Source organism: Nerophis ophidion, linkage group LG22 (assembly GCF_033978795.1).
Source record: "Nerophis ophidion isolate RoL-2023_Sa linkage group LG22, RoL_Noph_v1.0, whole genome shotgun sequence".
Lineage (NCBI taxonomy): Eukaryota > Metazoa > Chordata > Actinopteri > Syngnathiformes > Syngnathidae > Nerophis > Nerophis ophidion.
The window spans coordinates 6,414,965-6,433,819 of record NC_084632.1 but is presented as its reverse complement, the minus strand read 5'-3'; the positions used below and the strand labels follow the sequence as shown (position 1 = coordinate 6,433,819).

The window sequence follows — 18,855 nt, the reverse complement described above, 5'->3', positions numbered from 1 at the left end:
GACCAGCTTGCTAGTAAATAAATACAACTTAAAAAAATAGAGGCAGCTCACTGGTAAGTGCTGCTATTTGAGCTCTTTTTAGAACAGGCCAGCGGGCGACTCACCGGGTCCTTACGGGCGACCTGGTGCCCTCGGGCACCGCGTTGGTGACCCCTGATCTAGAATAATTTCTTTCCGCAATATGTGTCCTCTCAGTCTATTCTTAAAACCCACTATGTTGGTGGTTGATACCAGATATTGTGGAAGTGAGCATGTTCAAGTTTTATGCTCGAATTTTTGCTTTTTTTAATTTGTATAAACCTAAAATCATGGCTTTTGGTAAATGGCGTCATCAAAGAAGAATACTAACTTTTCCTCTGCCATCATGTCGACACTAGCATGCTAACGCTTTATTAGGCCAGCATTTTTGCTCATTTTATTCGTATGAACCTAAAAATCATGGCTTTTATACTTGTAAATAAATGTCATGCTAACATTAGCATGCTGATGTTTTCAGAGCATTTTAGTTCATTTCGATCATTCAAACCTAGAATTTGAGGATTAAGTGATTTGTTTCCATATTGCAAGTATCGTAACTGTTCCCATTATAACTTGCCGTTAGCATGCTAACATTTAATGCTATATCTTTAGCATCAGTGCTGTTGTTTTTTGTGTTTCAGATTGTCCTGTGAATGTTCACAAGAGCTGCAAGTCTCTGCTGGGTGAGTGCACCAGCACCAAGAACAAGGTAAACACTTCATTCTAGCATAGAAAAACAACATCTAGAGTCTAATGAACCAAAACACAGTTTTTTTCCCATATAATGTTGCTTATTTAAATAGCTTATTATACATTTTTGATTAGCCATGACATTGTAAACTTTTTTTTTTATCTTATCATCTTAGTGTTTTTGAAGGCTTGGACTTTGACCATCAGTGCAGTTAAACAGCCTCAGTTGTAGTATGTTACTACTTTATCTTGACTTTGTCATGGTTGTAATCACCCCTTACTCACTCAAAAGCTTGACATGGACAAATAATATCAAACGTAATAAAAAGTGACGTTAAAGTCATTTGAACATTTTTTGATGGTTTTAGCCCCTTTTTCAAGCTATATTTTCACCCTGTAAATATTGTTGTTTGCCCCACACAGAGAGATTCTTTATCAAGGACAGGACTGTCTGGATCCCCTAATATTGGTGGGTATAAATCAGTTCATTTATATAGTTCCAATTCTTGACCGAAGTCCACAAAGTAAGAACTTTCAGTAAGCGCTTTAGAGAGGCGAGGATAGTTGGCACGTTGTGTAAATGGTAAACAAAAACAGAATACAAGACTCTGCAAACCCTTTTTAAACTTATATTCAATTGAATAGACTGCACAGACAAGATATTTAACGTTCGAACGGGTAAACTTAATTTTTTTCAAATATTAGCTCATTTGGAATTTGATGCCTGCAACATGTTATAAAAAAGCTGGCATAAAAGACTGAGAAAGTTGAGGAATGCTCATCAGACACTTATTTGGAACATCCCACAAGCGAACAGGCTAATTGGGAACAGGTGGGTGCCATGAATGGGTATAAAAGCAGCTTACATGTAATGCTCAATGAATCACAAACAAGGACGGAATTGTCGGAACAGTTTAAGAACAACATTTCTCAACGAGTAATTGCAAGTATTTAGAGATTTCACCATCTACGGTCTGTAATATCATCAAAAGCTTCAGAGAACATAGAGAAACCACTCCACGTAAGCGGCAAGGCGGAAAACCAACACTGAATGTCCGTGACCTGCGATCCCTCGGGCGGTACTGCAACAAAAAGCGACATCGGTGTGTAAAGAATATCACCACATGGGCTCAGGAACACTTCAGAAAACCACTGTCAGTTACACCTGTAAGTGTAAGTTAAAAATCAATTAAGCAAAGCGAAAAATATTTATCAACAACACCCAGAAATGCTGCCTTCGCTGGGCCAGAGCTCATTAAAAATGGACTGATGCAAAGGGGAAAAGTGTTCTGTGGTGTGCCGAGTCCACATTTCAAATTGTTTTTGGAGACTGTGGACGTCGTGTCATCCAGACCAAAGTGGAAAGGAACCATCCAGATTGTTCTGAAGTTGAAAAGGTAGCATGTGTGATGGTATGCGGGTGAATTAGTGGCCAAAGCATGGCTAACTTACACATCTTTGAAGGCACTATTAAGGCTGAAAGGTACATACAGGTTTTGGAGCAACATATGTTGCCATCCAAGCAACGTTATCATGGACGCCCCTGCTTTTTTCAGTCAGTCCAGACCTGTTTCCCATTGAAAATGTGTGTCGCATTATAAAGCCTAAAATACCACAACAGAGACCCCGGAAAGTTGAACAATTTAAGCTGTACATTAAAGGGGAACATTATCACAATTTCAAAAGGGTTAAAAACAATAAAAATCAGTTCCCAGTGGCATGTTGTATTTTTTTAAGTTTTTCTCAAAATTTTACCGGTCTCCGAATATCCCTAAAAAAAGCTTTAAAGTGCTTGATTTTCTCTATTTGCGACGCGACTATCCATTTCCCTGTGACGTCACATAGTGCTGCCAATGTAAACAAACAATGGGAATACCACAGCAAGATATAGTGTCATTAGCTCGGATTCAAACTCGGATTTCAGCGACTTAAGCGATTCAACAGATTACGCATGTATTGAAACAGATGGTTGGAGTATGAAAATATTGAAGAAGAAACCGAAACTATTGAGCGAATAGCTATTGACGCTATTCATAGCCATAGCATGGCCGAATAGCTGCGTTAGCATCGCCGATAAAATGTGCGGACCAAACGATCAGGACTTCCGCATCTTTTGACACTGGAGCAACTTAAATCCTTCGATTGGTAAGTGTTTTTTTCGCGTTAAATGTGGGTGGCAGGAAACGTAATTTAGTTGCAAATGCATCTACAGGTTATCCATACATCTCTGTTCCATGTCTGCTTTAGCACCGCCGGTAAATAGCATGTTAGCATTGATTAGCGTAGCATGTTAGCATCGATTAGCTGGCAGTCAACATCAACAAAACTCACCTTTGTGATTTCGTTGACTATCTTTGCAAATGCATTTGCGGGTTATCCATACATCTCTGTGCCATGTCTGCTTTAGCACCGCCGGTCAAATGTGGAGACACTCTGGCACATTCAATGGGGGTCTGGCGGCAGACACTTTGGCATCTTCGGGCCAGTGGTGCAACTTGAATCCCTCCCTGTTAGTGTTGTTACACCCTCCGACAACACACCGACGAGGCATGATGTGTCCAAGGTTCCAAAAAATAGTCAAAAAAACGGAAAATAACAGAGCTGAGACCCGGTGTTTGTAATGTGTTGAAAATTAAAATGGCGGGTGTGTTACCTCGGCGACGTCATCGCCACCAGCGCGATGAACAGAAAAGCGTTTAATTCGCCAAAATTCACCCATTTAGAGTTCGGAAATCGGTTAAAAAAATAGATGGTCTTTTTTCTGCACCATCAAGTTATATATTGACGCTTACATAGGTCTGGTGATAATGTTCCCCTTTAAGCAAGAATGGGAAAGAATTCCACCTGAAAAGCTTCAAAAAGGTTTCTCCTCAGTTCCCAGTTCCTTTACTGAGTGATGTTAAAAGGAAAGGCCATGTAAAACAGTGGTAAAAATGCCCCTGTGACAACTTTTTTGCAATGTGTTGCTGCCATTAAATTCTAAGTAAATGATTATTTGCAAAAAACGTCTGTGTCATCCCCCACAGCACTGAAAGAGCGGGCCAGAGAGCACGAGCAGTCGGGCACACCCTCCTCACAAACCCAACTGAATGGGAACCCAACTTTCCCCGGCGCCCCCGGTATGACCATCATTCCTCGGGGACCAAGTAACCAGCCCAGTGCGTCCTGTCCTGCAGCGTCCAACTCAAACCTCAGCCTCCCAGCGTCAGTGGCGTCACTTCTTCCTTACACGAAAAGTCCTTTCAAATGAATGATTTTATCTTCAGAATTCTCCAAATAACTAAAATAGGAGCACACAACTGAGAAAAATAAGCAGTAGGTTTTTTTTTTCACATTGGACCTGTGTGTTGTCCCTCAGAACTCTCCACGGGGAGATGGATGAAACCGACGCCCTTCGCTCCAAGCGCTGCAACGAAGATACCATTTCCCTCGTCCCCTCCACCACCGAGTCCAACATAGCGGAAGGTACGTTGTCTACCTTTTCAGCAGCCTGCAGAGGTTGTTTTTAGGTCTCCTATGTGGCCGTGACCGCACCCTGGCTCATCAAATTGGACTGTGTGGGAGTGCGAGGCTAAAATTGGGCTCACTAAGCCGTCCTCTACCTTCCTCTCCATGCAGCTCTTCAATACCTTGTCACTCTTGTGTAACCTGAAAGTCTCTGAAAAAGTCCGAAACAGAGTTTGTTTGTCTATTATTGACAGTGCAATTCCCCCCACAATTCAGCATTATTAATAATAATAGATTTTGTTTGTAAAAAAGCACTTTACATTGAGTAAACAATCTCAAAGTGCTACAGTGTATTAAAAAAATAAAATAAATAAAAAGATAATAAATAAAAATAAAAACTAGAACAGCCAAATAGCTAGAACTAGTATGCATTTATCTAAAAAAAGTTAGAAAAAAAAGTTTTTTTAAGCCTTTTTTAAAAGCATCCACAGTCTGTGGTTCCCTTCAGGTGGTCAGGGAGAGCGTTTCACAGACTGGGATTAAACAGCACTGTATTAAATGCTAAATTAATCGCTGTAAAAACTTAGATCAGAGATTGATCGAAGTAAAGGCGGTATAGCTTTGGGGGCCGTGCCAGCAACTTGAGGTTTGAAGGTACGATCCCCGCTTCCGCAATCCTAGTCACTGCCGTTGTGTCCTTGGGCAAGACACTTTACCCACCTGCTCCCAGTGCCACCCACACTGCTTTAAATGTAACTTAGATATAGGGTTTCACTATGTAAAAAAGCGCTATGTAAATAGAATTCACTTCACTAATTCACATTAAAGTCTGCATGTGATTAACACAGTTTGCTCCAACTTTTGACACTTCTTCCACTCCCGTCCTTGCATGCTACACCGCTACAGCAAAGATGACGGGAAGAAGACGCTGGCCACGTAAATAAGACCGCCCACAAAACGGCGCATCCTGAAGAGACTGTCAGAAAGCGGCTTGAAGATGATGTGCAAAACATCATCTGTGCAACATTTTGACCAAACAACCACCATTACATGTTATGTAGACCACAAGGAAGTCTTTTACATTTTGAAAAAATAAAAATAATAATAGGACTCCATTAACGCGGCCTATAATCCGGTGCGCCTTATATACGAAAACAGATCTAAAATAGACCATCGGCAGTGCACCTTTATAATCCGGTCCCCCCCTATGATCCGGACAATGCAATATATTTACAAAGCCATTAAACTTTAAGCACTTCCTGTTCAGCATTCTCCTGTTGGCAGTTCACCTTTAGACATGTTTGGAAAAGCAACCAAGTACTGCCACAATACTTTGATTTATCGTCATTCAAATATTACAGTTTAATATAATCAAACAATTGTCACAATAACACCATAATAACCGAATTAAAGGCAACATTACTACAAACTTAATCAATGTCAACATGGTAGATTTACGCATAAAGCAAAATGGAACAAACACAAGATGTAGAAAACACATATTTTTACAATGGAGTCCATGGTGCACATTGTGCCGTCAAGAAATTGCGAGCGCTGCACAGAACTCTAACTAGTAAGATGGTGGTCATGTTGACTTAAGTATTTGTATCTTACAGTTTTGTTATTTTATCTGTTGAAGTGTCTAATTTACAATGAAAGAAGGTACTGCGTGTCGCTACAGCATTAGTCTTCCGCCAGCCACAGCAGGTGTCGCTGATGGCTTGCACCTGTGCTGATTGGAGGAGGTGCAGCCAATCCAAAGGGCGCTTAAAGTCGGCTGACAAGTCATCTATAACAGTGGTCCCCAACCACCGGGCTCTATTGGTACCGGGACACAGAATAATTATTTTATTAATATTTTATTTTATTTTTATTAAATCAACATAAATATCACAAGATACACTCACAATTAGTGCACCAACCCCAAAAAAACTTCCTTTTTCATGACAAAAAATTTGGGGACCACTGATCTATAAAACAGTGTGACGTGGGTTATACTGGAATTGCTATTGCGACATCCAGTGGACACATTTAGAACAGCAATTTCTTTCATTAGAAAATTGCAGCTCATTTTTTACTCTAAAAAGACATTTTGCAGGCCGCAGGCTGGATTTACCTGTTTGACACCCCTGCCTTACACACTTTTGATTGGGCAGGCAAAAAAACCGTGAGGCTCGACAATTCTGATTGGCCAACCTGTCTGTCACTCAAATGCCGACGACGGTGGAGGAAGAAAACAAACCTCAGCCCATTGTGGTTATTTACTGCACTAATTAAAATGTCATTTCATTTATTTTTTTTAATTTATCTCCTTCATTGATGTGCATTTTTGATCAATAGACAATTAAACTTTAGCAACAAAACACATATTTACACACCTATGCTTAAGAAGGAACAGGATGAAGAAAATCTTAGATTTCCTGCCCCCTTCAACATAATAAGTAGTTAATGGATAGCCCAGATTCACAAGCATACAAACCAAACAAACACATCCAAATATCATGAAAACAAACAAAAAACACACAAAAAAAGAACAAGTGCAAAAACTTCATGGAGTACAAACCGAACCAAAAAAATAATAAACACCTCACAGGATGATACGAAACAAATACAAAACCAGGGGAAAAAAAACGGAAAATAATAAATAAAAAGCAAAATGTAAACACTTACAGCAGACCATATGACCTTATAGTTCTGTCTTTATTTATTTTTTCAATTGGAATATATTTCAATAATCTTTTATCTCATTGTAAAGAGAATTCCATACTTTAGCCCTCACCACTGATATACACCTTTGTTTTAAATTTGTCCTTGAATACTGATGTTTGAACTAATTATAATGTCGATTCGATGTCTGCCAATGGTGCAGCCTAAGCTCAGACAGTAGACAAGCCTGTGTCCTCTCCTCATTGTCTTTGTGTTCCCTCCTGCCCTCAGATGCTCACTACGCTGCAGTACGGGCTGATCTGGAGTCTGATGCGCAGGACCTGGAAGCAGAGTCCTGGAGTCTGGCTGTTGACCAGCAGTATGTTAAGAAACACTCCAAAGAGGCCACGAAGAGACAAGATGTCATATATGGTTAGTGCATTTTTGACTAAAGGTGTCCCCATCCAATATTGATATAGAATATATGTCCGACATCAGCAAGAAAACATGGAATATTATGCGGTTGCAAATAAAATCCCTGATATACAGCGTTCAAATAGTCTTTCAGCGTATTTACTTGTGCAAAACATCTGAATGGACGTCCAGTGGATCTAGCATAATATTGTCAGAGTCCAGTCCGTAGTGGATCTAGCATAATATTGTCAGAGTCCAGTCCGTAGTGGATCTAGCATAATATTGTCAGAGTCCAGTCCGTAGTGGATCTAGCATAATATTGTCAGAGTCCAGTTCATAGTGGATCTAACATAATAGTGAGAGTCCAGTCCATAGTGGATCTAACACAATAGTGTGAGAGTCCAGTCCATAGTGGATCTAACACAATAGTGTGAGAGTCCAGTCCATAGTGGATCTAACATAATATTGTGAGAGTCCAGTCCATAGTGGATCTAACATAATAGTGTGAGAGTCCAGTCCATAGTGGATCTAACATAATATTGTGAGAGTCCAGTCCATTGTGGATCTAACATAATAGTGTGAGAGTCCAGTCCATAGTGGATCTAACATAATAGTGAGAGTCCAGTTCATAGTGGATCTAACATAATAGTGAGAGTCCAGTCCATAGTGGATCTAGCATATTAGTGATAGAGTCTAGTCAATAGTGGATTTAACATAATATTGTGAGAGTCCAGTCCACAGTGGATCTAACATAATAATGCGAGAGTCCAGTCCATAGTGGATCTAACATAATATAGTGAGAGTCCAATCCATAGTGGATCTAACATAATAGTGAGAGTCCAGTCCATAGTGGATCTAGCATAATAGTGAGAGAGTGTAGTCAATAGTGGATTTAACATAATATTGTGAGTGTCCAGTCCATAGTGGATCCAACATAATAGTGAAAGTCCAGTCCATAGTGGATTTAACATAATAGTGAGAGTCCAGTCCATAGTGGATCTAGCATAATAGTGAGAGAGTGTAGTCAATAGTGGATTTAACACAATATTGTGAGAGTTCAGTCCATAGTGGATCTAACATAATATAGTGAGAGTCCAATCCATAGTGGATCTAACATAATAGTGAGAGTCCAGTCCATAGTGGATCTAGCATAATAGTGAGAGAGTGTAGTCAATTGTGGATTTAACATAATATTGTGAGTGTCCAGTCCATAGTGGATCTAACATAATAGTGAAAGTCCAGTCCATAGTGGATTTAACATAATAGTGTGACAGTCCAGTCCATAGTGGATTTAACATAATAGTGAGAGTCCAGTCCATAGTGGATCCAACATAATAGTGAGAGTCCAGTCCATTGTGGATCTAACATAAAATTGTGAGAGTCCAGTCTATAGCGGATCTAACATAATAGTGAGAGTCCTGTCCGTAGTGGATCTAACATAATAGTGAGAGTCCAGTCCATAGTGGATCCAACATAATAGTGAGAGTCCAGTCCATAGCGGGGCCAGCAGGAGACCATCGCTTCATCCATGGCCACTGGGGGGGGGGGGGGCAGTAAAGTAACGGCAAATCAACTGTTCTAAAAGGGGGATCTATTTAAAGGCTAGAGTATACAAATTTGTTTTTTAAGATGGGACTTAAATGCTTCTACTGAGGTAGCATCACTAACTGTTACTGGAAGCCCAATCGAAAACGCTCTATAGCCCGCAGACTTTTTTTGGGCTCTTGGAATCACTAATAAACCGGCTTTCTTTGATCGCAGATTTCTTGCCGGGACATATGGTACAATACAATCAGCAAGATAAGATGGAACTAGACTGTGTAGTATTTTATATTAAGTAGTAAAACCTTAAAGTCACATCATTAGTGCACAGGAAGCCAGTGCAGGTGAGCCAGTACACTCACTTGTTCCTCGATTTAGCTGGCAACTAAATAAATAGATATTATTTTCTATTTTCCCCAATAGGATACAAATGATGTTGTGTGATTAAAAGACTACTTACGTTATTTGGACATTGAAACACATCACATTATGCACCCGCAGAGCTGATGCAGACAGAAATGCATCACGTCCGCACGCTGAAGATAATGCTGCGCGTCTACGTCAAAGAGTTGAAGGAGAACCTCCAGCTGGATTCAAGCAGGCTGGACTGTCTCTTCCCACGCTTGGAGAACCTCCTGGACCTCCACACGCATTTCTTGTCTCGTCTCAAAGAACGCCGGCGAGACAACATTGTTTCGCCCGCCGACGCCAACTATACAGTGGACCGAATAGCAGACATACTAATTGCACAGGTAGACCAGAGGCAAACAAAAACATGTGCTTATTTTTTTTTTGATTACATTTTTTGTGTGTGTATGCAGTTCTCAGGTGAAATAGGTGAGAAGATGAAGGAATGTTACGGGGATTTCTGCAGTCACCACACGGAGGCAGTGGGCTACTACAAAGAACAGATGCAAGCAAACAAAAGGTTCCACAACATCATACAGGTAAGACCGTGGTCTCCGCCCTCACTTTGTCTTTGTTGTGCAGCCGCATGACTCTCCCTGCCCTCTCCAGTTCAACCTTTCATTTTTTTCCTCACAGAAAATCAACAACCTGTCCATCGTGCGGCGGTTAGGAGTATCCGAGTGCATTCTGTTGGTGACGCAGCGCATCACCAAGTACCCAGTGCTGGTGGAGCGGATTCTGCACAACACTGAAGGTTTTCTATTTGCGTTTAGTACAGGGGTGTTTAAGGTTTTACGGTCCGCAGCTCATTTTATAACACCGTATTTTTCGGATTATAAATCGCATTTTTTTCATAGTTTGGCCGAAGGTGCGATTTATACTCTGGTGCGACTTATGTGTGAAATTATTAACACATCACCGTAAAATATTAAATAATATTATTTATCTCATTCACGTAAGAGACTAGGCGTATATATAGCACCTTCTCAGTTCGTTATTTATGTGTCATTTAACGTACACTTAGGGCTTCACGGTGGCAGAGGGGTTAGTGCGTCTGCCTCACAATACGAAGCTCCTGCAGTCCTGGGTTCAAATCCAGGCTCGGGATCTTTCTGTGTGGAGTTTGCATGTTCTCCCCGTGAATGCGTGGGTTCCCTCCGGGTACTCCGGCTTCCTCCCACTTCCAAAGACATGCACTTGGGGATAGGTTGATTGGCAACACTAAATTGGCCCTAGTGTGTGAATGTGAGTGTGAATGTTGTCTGTCTATCTGTGTTGGCCGTGCGATGAGGTGGCGACTTGTCCAGGGTGTACCCCGCCCTCCACCCGATTGTAGCTGAGATAGGCGCCAGCGCCCCCCGCGACCCCAAAAGGGAATAAGCGGTAGAAAATGGATGGATGGATAACGTACACTTATTCAGCCTGTTGTTCACTATTCTTTGTTTATTTTAAATTTCTTTTCAAATGTCTATTTTTGGTGTTGGATTTCATCAAATAAATTTCCCCCAAAAATGCAACTTATACCCTAGTGCAGGGGTCGGGAACCTTTTTGGTTGAGAGAGCCATGAAAGCCAAATATTTCAAAATGCATTTCCGTGAGAACCATATCATATTTTTTAACACTGAATACAACTAAATGTGTGCATTTAGAGTAAGACTAACATTTTTAGAGTATAATAAGTCTCTTATTCTTTTTAATAACATTGTTATTCTGAAGCTAACCAATTATAAATCAAATGTCATGTCTGTTGATCATGTTTTTATTTGGCCATGTGCTGTTTGTCCTTTGGACTCTTTAAGTTCCTGTTTTTTCCACTCCCTTGTCTGGTTTCCTTGGTTACTCATTTTGTCCACCTGTCTCTGGTGGACAAAATGCCTGCTCACCTGCTTCCCGAGCACTAATCAGAGGCAGTATTTAAGCTCGTCTTTGCCAGTCAGTCGCCCTGTGCTGACTTGTTTCATGCCTTGCCATAGTTTTGTGCTTCATGCCATGCCAAGTAAGTTTTGTTTGATTTATGTTCTTAGTCTGTTTATGCATTAGCTTTGTTCCTTAGCCCAAGTTGTGCCTCCACTGGGAGCGCTTTTTGTTTGTATCTTTTTTTAGTTTAAATTAAATCATGTTTTTACCTAAATGCCATGTCCCGAGTAGTCCGTCTGCCTTCCTGGGAGAACGGCCCTGCAGCAAGCTGCGACCCCCCCCCATCATGGCATAAAATACTTCTTACCATTAATGCGACTTCTTGAACAGGTGCTGTAGAAAACGGATGGATGGATTTAAATGCATGAGAATGGTTTATATTTTGCACGTTATTTTTAGCACTGTGATTACCAGCAAAATTATTCATAATTATCGCGTTAAGCAATGTCAGCTAAGATTAATCTGAGAGCCAGATGCAGTCATCAAAAGAGCCACATCTGGCTCTAGAGCCATAGGTTCCCTACCCCTGCTCTAGTGCAACTTATATGGTTTTTTCCTTCTTTATTATGCATTTTCGACCGGTGCGACTTATACTCCGGGGTGACTTATAATCCCAAAAATACTGTACTATTAAATAATTGTAAAAACATGGAGTGAAATAATAAAGAAAACAGTTGAAATGTAACAAGGAAAAGTTACAATGCTGGCTTTAATAACACAAAGCTGCCAAACTGGCTGTTTTTTCATTAAATCTGCTATTGCTCATAAAATAATAATGAATCAAAATAAATGCTATTCGAGGCTTCAATTACTTCACAATTAATATTGCACTTTGAAATATTTTTGAGGGAAAATTCTGCACATGTTGCATGTTTGCCATGCAAAAAACTAAGTTTTATTTAACAAAAAGAGCATAAGATAACAAAAAATCATTAGAATAACTTTTATTCGATGGATAGATCTGAAGTTGATCTTGAGCAGAGGTGTCAAAGTGGTTTTCACTTAGGGCCACATCGCAGTTATGTTTGGCCCCAGAGGGCAGCTTCTAACAGTGAATGCTATTTTTACACCATTTTTTAAACATTTTATTAGTAGATTAAAAAAAAAAAAGCATGGTAAATTGCAATGATTTCACCTGAAAATGTAGTGTATATAACTGTAAATGGAAAATAGTACTGCTGTTTTTATGGTTAAAAAATGGCAGGTCAGTTGCCAGAATTTTACTGTAAAACGTACATTTGTTTTTTTTTTACTGTAAATAAAAAAACTGCAATTTTACACAAACATTTTAGCACCTGAGGAGCCAGTTATTTTTGTATTTTTTTTTTTTTACCGCATATCAACAACTGTACATTTTTGGGTGTACTACTGTAAATGCCAAAACAGCACCACAGTTTATTACTTAGAGAGAAATGCTGAAAAAACCACAGTAAATTTCACAATTTTTTCCATGAACTCTATTACTACTTTTTCATTGCACAATTTGATGGATAACTTGCTTTGAAATCATTATCATTAGTACTTATTTCTATTTAAAAATTGTGTGATTTTAGATAATATATTTTTGCATGATTAGACAAGATTTAAGTTAACATCATTTGCGATTACATGGTGTACATCCATTTTTGTCTCTCCTAAAATAGAAAGAAAATACATCTAGTAAGAAAAGTTACAGTACTTTATTGTTACATATTATTTCCAGGGCCAAATAAAATGAAGTGGCGGGCCACATCTGGCCCCCGGGCCTTGAGTTTGACACCTGTGATCTAGAGACTTATGGTTTGAAATTAAAGAAATATATCTTTTTGACTTATTTTTAACACTTTTTATGAGCGGGGGCTCTTTCGGATCCCCAATTATAATTATTGAAGTATTGACCTATTTAAGGCACCAATTACTTCAAATATAATATTTATCATTGAATTTGTTTAGGGGGGTAATTATTTTTTATTTTGTGTTTTTGCCACAAAGGCCATAAAATATGGAGACGGATGGAGTTGATCTAGAAATGTAAACGTTGAACAACAACAAAAATAACAATAACATGTGACATGTTTTTAATAGGGCTTCATGGTGGTAGAGGGGTTAGTGCGTCTGCCTCACAATACGAAGCTCCTGCAGTCCTGGGTTCAAATCCAGGCTCGGGATCTTTCTGTGTGGAGTTTGCATGTTCTCCCCGTGAATGCGTGGGTTCCCTCCGGGTACTCCGGCTTCCTCCCACCTCCAAAGACATGCACCTGGGGATAGGTTGATTGGCAACACTAAATTGGCCCTAGTGTGTGAATGTGAGTGTGAATGTTGTCTGTCTATCTGTGTTGGCCCTGCGATGAGGTGGCGACTTGTCCAGGGTGTACCCCGCCTTCCGCCCGATTGTAGCTGAGATAGGCGCCAGCGCCCCCCGCGACCCCGAAAGGGAATAAGCGGTAGTAAATGGATGGATGTTTTTAATATTTTTATGACTGAGACACTTTCGGGTCCCCAGGACCAAACTCGAGGGGAGCCCTAAATGTTAAAAAAAAGTCTATATATTGTATTTATTTTGAAAATAAAAAATATTGAAATGGTGTACGGCCCTCAGTTGTATAAGTTTGGACACCCCTGATTCATTATATTTAGTCATAAAATGAACCTGTTGTGTGTTCACTAAGATTGATGTCTTTTTTTTTAGTTGGTAGCGAGGAGCACACGGAGCTGACCCGAGCACTTGGCCTAATCAAAGACACTATTGTTCAAGTGGACGCCTTGGTGAATCTGCACGAGAAGACGTGTCGCCTTCGCGACATCCACAACAAGATGGAGCCGAAGGCGCTGGGGAAAATCAAAGATGGCCGAGTGTTTCGCCGGGAGGACTTGGCACAAGGTCGGCGACGGCTACTGCACGAAGGGACGGTCAACTGGAAAGCTGCTTCTGGCAGGCTCAAAGGTAAAAAGTATTAAGCAAATAAAAAATAACAATAATCTTGGCGGTATAGCTCGGTTGGTAGAGCGGCCGTGCCAGCAACTTGAGGGTTGCAGGTTCGATCCCCGCTTACACCATCTTAGTCACTGCCGTTGTGTCCTTGGGCAAGACACTTTACCCACCTGTTCCCAGTGCCACCCACACTGGTTTAAATGTAACTTAGATATTGGGTTTCACTATGTAAAGCGCTTTGAGTCACTAGAGAAAAAGCGCTATATAAATATAATTCACTTCACTTCACATCTTACATTATTACCAGAGCGGATACACTCTGCAAATAGGGATGTTACGATATCATTTTATATCACGATTATTGTGACCGAAATCCTCATGGTTATTATTATCGCGGTATTGAAGCGACATTTGAGCCTGTTTTGCTTTAATATATATTTTTAACTTAATGGTGATTCATGATAAAAAAAAAATCCCTTATTTTTACCAATTTTCCATGGAAATTTCCCCATATTTACAAATCCAAATGTTGACAGCTATGTCCTTGAGTAAAATGGCAGCATTTGTTTGTGATTCAGCTCGTTAAGTAGACTTTAATTTAAATTAGAGCTGCACAAAAAATGAAAAAAATACTGTAATGTGCCTTCTAATTGTTAGTGCTATTTGTTTCCCCTTGCAGATATTCTTGCTGTTCTCCTCTCAGACGTGTTACTGCTGCTGCAAGAGAAGGATCAGAGATACGTGTTTGCCACAGTGGTGAGTTAGCATACTCCACGTGTCGTGAAGAGTTGACGCCTCAGTGAGCGTGTGGCAGACTCCCCAGCCGTGTTGACACTGCACTGATAGTGTTGCTGTTTGAAAATGGTCACCTGCCATCTATTGGGGTAAGAAGTAACTGCATTTGACGAGTAAATCTTAATAGTCAGCTGTTAAAATAGTTTATTTTTTGAATGGATAGCTGTGCAGAAAGAAATAGGAAACTGGTCAATGAGCCAATTAGTAAACAGGAAAAGTAGAAGATCTTATTTGGCGATCATCAAAACGATTGTTTTATGGTTGTTTTAGTTTAATTTAGATCAGTTGTGGCCAAACGGCCGGCGGGAGTTTATTATCAATAATCAATCTGGCCGTGAGGGGTGTTGGTTTTATTAATTTTTAATACCCAATTGTCTGTCTTGTCAGGTCAGTGACCATCATCTTCCCTTTGATGATGTTTCAGGCACAGCATTCACTTATATGACCTAATCCAAACAACCATCCGTAGTTATAGTGCAGAATAAAAATTCAACCAGCACAAAACGTCAGCACGCATGGTCACTAATAACACAACCTGCTCACTGAACATTGTGGATTGTAAAGTCCCATCACCATAAAAAAACTAAACTAAATTGCAAGGCATGATTGAAAAAATGCAAAACACTCTCTCCACACTTACCCATGTTTGGCTTTTTAGCTGCTTAATTGATTACAAAACTTTAAAGAGGTCATCACGGATGTAAGTAAACAAGGTAGGAGTTGAACTTTCACATACCCTTAATATTCAATTATAATAATTATATCCATTATGTTATTATATGTACACACACATTTGTATATATGTGTGTGTGTGTGTGTGTGTGTGTGTGTGTATATATGTATATATATATATATAGTGGGCGGCATAGCTCGGTTGCTAGAGCGGCCGTGCCAGCAACTTGAGGGTTGCAGGTTCGATTCCCGCTTCCGCCATCCTAGTCACTGCCGTTGTGTCCTTGGGCAAGACACTTTACCCACCTGCTCCCAGTGCCACCCACACTGGTTTAAATGTAACTTTGATATTGGGTTTCACTATGTAAAGCACTTTGAGTCACTAGAGAAAAGCGCTATATAAATATAATTCACTTCACATATATATATATATATATATATATATATATATATATATATACACATGTGTATATCTATGTATGTTAGTACATGTGTGTCTGTGTATATATATATATATATATATATATATATATATATATATATATATATATATATATATATATATATATATATATATATATATATATATATATATATATATATATGTATGTATATGTGTGTGTATATATATGTGTGTATATAGTGGTTAGAGTGTCTGCCCTGAGATGGGTAGGCCGTGAGTTAAAACCCCGTCCGAATCCTATTAAAGACTATGAAAATGGGACCCATTACCTCCCTGCTTGGCGCTCGGCATCAAGGGTTGGAATTGGGGATTGAATCACCAAAAAATATTCCCGGGCGCGGCCGCCGCCGCTGCTCACTGCTCCCCTCACCTCCCAGGGGGTGATCAAGGGTGATGGGTCAAATGCAGAGAATAATTCTGCCACACCGAGTGTGTGTTTGACAATCATTGGTACTTTAACTTTAATATATGTACAGTATACTGTATATATATATATATATATATATATATATATATATATATATATATATATATATGTGTTTAATCAAAAGAGACACTTCCTGATAAACATAGTTTGCCGCTTCATGGTCAAATAACACAGCACTTGTATCGGTCACAGTGTTTATTTTTTTTTTAAGTGACACACGCGTCAAAGGACGCAGTATCACTCCTTGCGTCACGTAAGGCATCGATGCGTCCGTATCGTTTGAGCCATCACGAGTGTCGGCTTCAGGGTTCTCCTTTCCCTCCTTCAGGACAACAAGCCGTCGGTCATCTCGCTTCAGAAGCTGATCGTGAGAGAGGTGGCCCACGAAGAACGAGCCATGTTTCTGATCTGCGCTTCCTCCAACGAGCCGGAAATGTATGAGATCCACACGGCGTCCAAGGAGGAGAGAAACACGTGGATGACGCTCATACGGCAGGCTGTTGATAGGTAGCGGTGCTGCGGCACGCTTTAGATGAAGACAGGAACTGATGGTTTATGTTCTGTCCATTACAGCTGTCCTCATACCGAGGAGAGGCTGTTCAGTGAGGAGGAAGAGGCTCGAGCTTCCAGGTTTAAAGAATTTCAAGGTAACGATGCCAGTATTTTGGAAGTCTGGAAAGTATGCTGAACATCTACTCAGCCACTAGGGGGTGATAATTCTGCTCCTGCTGGTCAGGCCTACTGCGACTTTTGATTTTTGTAGTCCTTTTCAGCAGCCCGGAAATACATTTCTGTGCATAATGTACAAAAATACCCAGTATTAAGACTATTACTGTGCTCTTGTACGGTGCAATATTGAGGAGTACCGTGTTTTTGCTCAGTCCTTAAGCTACTGGTTCTCAAATGGGTCAACTCCAGGGAGTACTTGATATTTGAAGCATAAGGGCTGAACACATAACTCATTTAATTAATGACAAATAATAATGTGTGAAAAGATATTAGTCACAAAATTAATTTTGTCTGTATATGCATGCTCCTTTACCTTAACCACAAACCAGTTACCGTTGTAAGCTCATCGATCAGGTCAATGCATATGTCAGTGCAAAAGTGAGTGAGGAGACTGGTGTGCTCGCTGGCTAGTTTCACTTTGAAATACACACAGACCGTACTTCAGATAATACTGGTACCAAGTTTTGAGCAAATAAATGACATGCATTCAAGTACAACTTTTAAAAAAATTCCTCGTTGTCCAAATATTGGAGTATTTTTGTTTATAATTTTTTTTAAATATTATATATGTATATATAAATCTCCTTATGATTGAGGGAACCCCTCATGAAACAGTTCTGTAGAGATGAAGTAGTCTTGTGATTTTTCCCACACCTACATATATATATATATATATATATATATATATATATGTATGTGTATATGTCTTGATTGGATTATCCAGAGAATAGTGCTCGATACCGTGGTAGAGCGCAATATACAGTATATGTGTGGGAAAAATCACAAGACTACTACATCTCTACAGAACTGTTTCATGAGTGGTTCCTTCAATCAGGAGATTTTAATGGAAGCATTCACATACAATGGTTTATATAGGGCACAGAGTGGGTGGGTACAGGCAGGCATAGGGGTGTGGTGATTGACTCATGTGTTACCTAGGAGGTGTTTCCGTCTGTGACGGCATGTTCATATGATTTCACTGCGCTTGTTGAGGGATGACAGGTCTGGATTATATATAATAAACCGTTTCTCTTTTAAGCATAGGTTGCATCTTTTATTACCACTGTTGTAAGGTGTGCTGGATTCAAGAATTTGCCATGGGTTTGAATATTCAACATTATTGTCTTTGAGGTTCCAAATGTGCTTGGTGAGTTCTGTGGAATTCCGCAAGTTCTGGTTTCTAAAGGAGGCGTTGTGATTATTCCATCTGGCTTTAAACGCTCCTTCAATTAATCCCACGTACGTGTCGGATGTGTTAATTTCCTTGCGTGTTACCTTTGCTTGGTAAACGACTGATGTCTGTAAGCACCCTCCGTTGAGAGGGCAATCAGGTTTCTTGCGACAGTTACATTCCTTATTGGTTTCAGAGTCGCTTAGTGTGGGGGTAGGCAGTCCTTTTGCAATTGCTTTGTTGTGGTTTGAAATGATTTGTTGTATTTTTCTTAGGGTGTTGCCTTTGGGGAAGTGTTTGTCGATCAGAGTGAGGAACTTGTGGCCGATATTGGTTGAGACGTTTTTGCTGAATGTGGGATTGTACCAGATGATGTTTCGTTTTCTGCTCTTTTTTAGTTGGTTTCCTGGAGTGGGTTCATGGGTGAGGGTGAAGTTGTATCCGCTTTCATCAAGTGCTTTCTGGTACGGGGGGGTTGCTTGGTCGAATTCAGCTTTGCTAGATGACAGCATCGATAGCCTTTTATTAATTCCGGTAGGTATTCTTTTCGTGGTGGTGGGTGGGTGGTTGCTGTCATTGGTTTCGTGAATGGTTGGTAGCTGTT

At 40.0% G+C, this 18,855-nt stretch overlaps 1 protein-coding gene across 4 annotated transcripts in view; it reads left to right on the top strand.

Moving 5' to 3' along the window:
• Positions 1-18,855, top strand: part of arhgef18b (rho/rac guanine nucleotide exchange factor (GEF) 18b) — a 128,716-nt gene that overhangs the window by 78,631 nt on the left and 31,230 nt on the right. For all 4 annotated transcript variants that reach the window (XM_061883132.1, XM_061883131.1, XM_061883130.1 and 1 more), the window contains 12 exons: positions 660-727; positions 1,132-1,177; positions 3,735-3,912; positions 4,067-4,173; positions 7,093-7,233; positions 9,259-9,509; positions 9,579-9,704; positions 9,802-9,919; positions 13,752-14,006; positions 14,674-14,750; positions 16,680-16,858; positions 16,925-16,998. In XM_061883132.1, the coding sequence (XP_061739116.1) occupies positions 660-727; positions 1,132-1,177; positions 3,735-3,912; positions 4,067-4,173; positions 7,093-7,233; positions 9,259-9,509; positions 9,579-9,704; positions 9,802-9,919; positions 13,752-14,006; positions 14,674-14,750; positions 16,680-16,858; positions 16,925-16,998 (1,620 nt within the window). The remainder of the gene's footprint in view (positions 1-659; positions 728-1,131; positions 1,178-3,734; positions 3,913-4,066; positions 4,174-7,092; positions 7,234-9,258; positions 9,510-9,578; positions 9,705-9,801; positions 9,920-13,751; positions 14,007-14,673; positions 14,751-16,679; positions 16,859-16,924; positions 16,999-18,855) is intronic.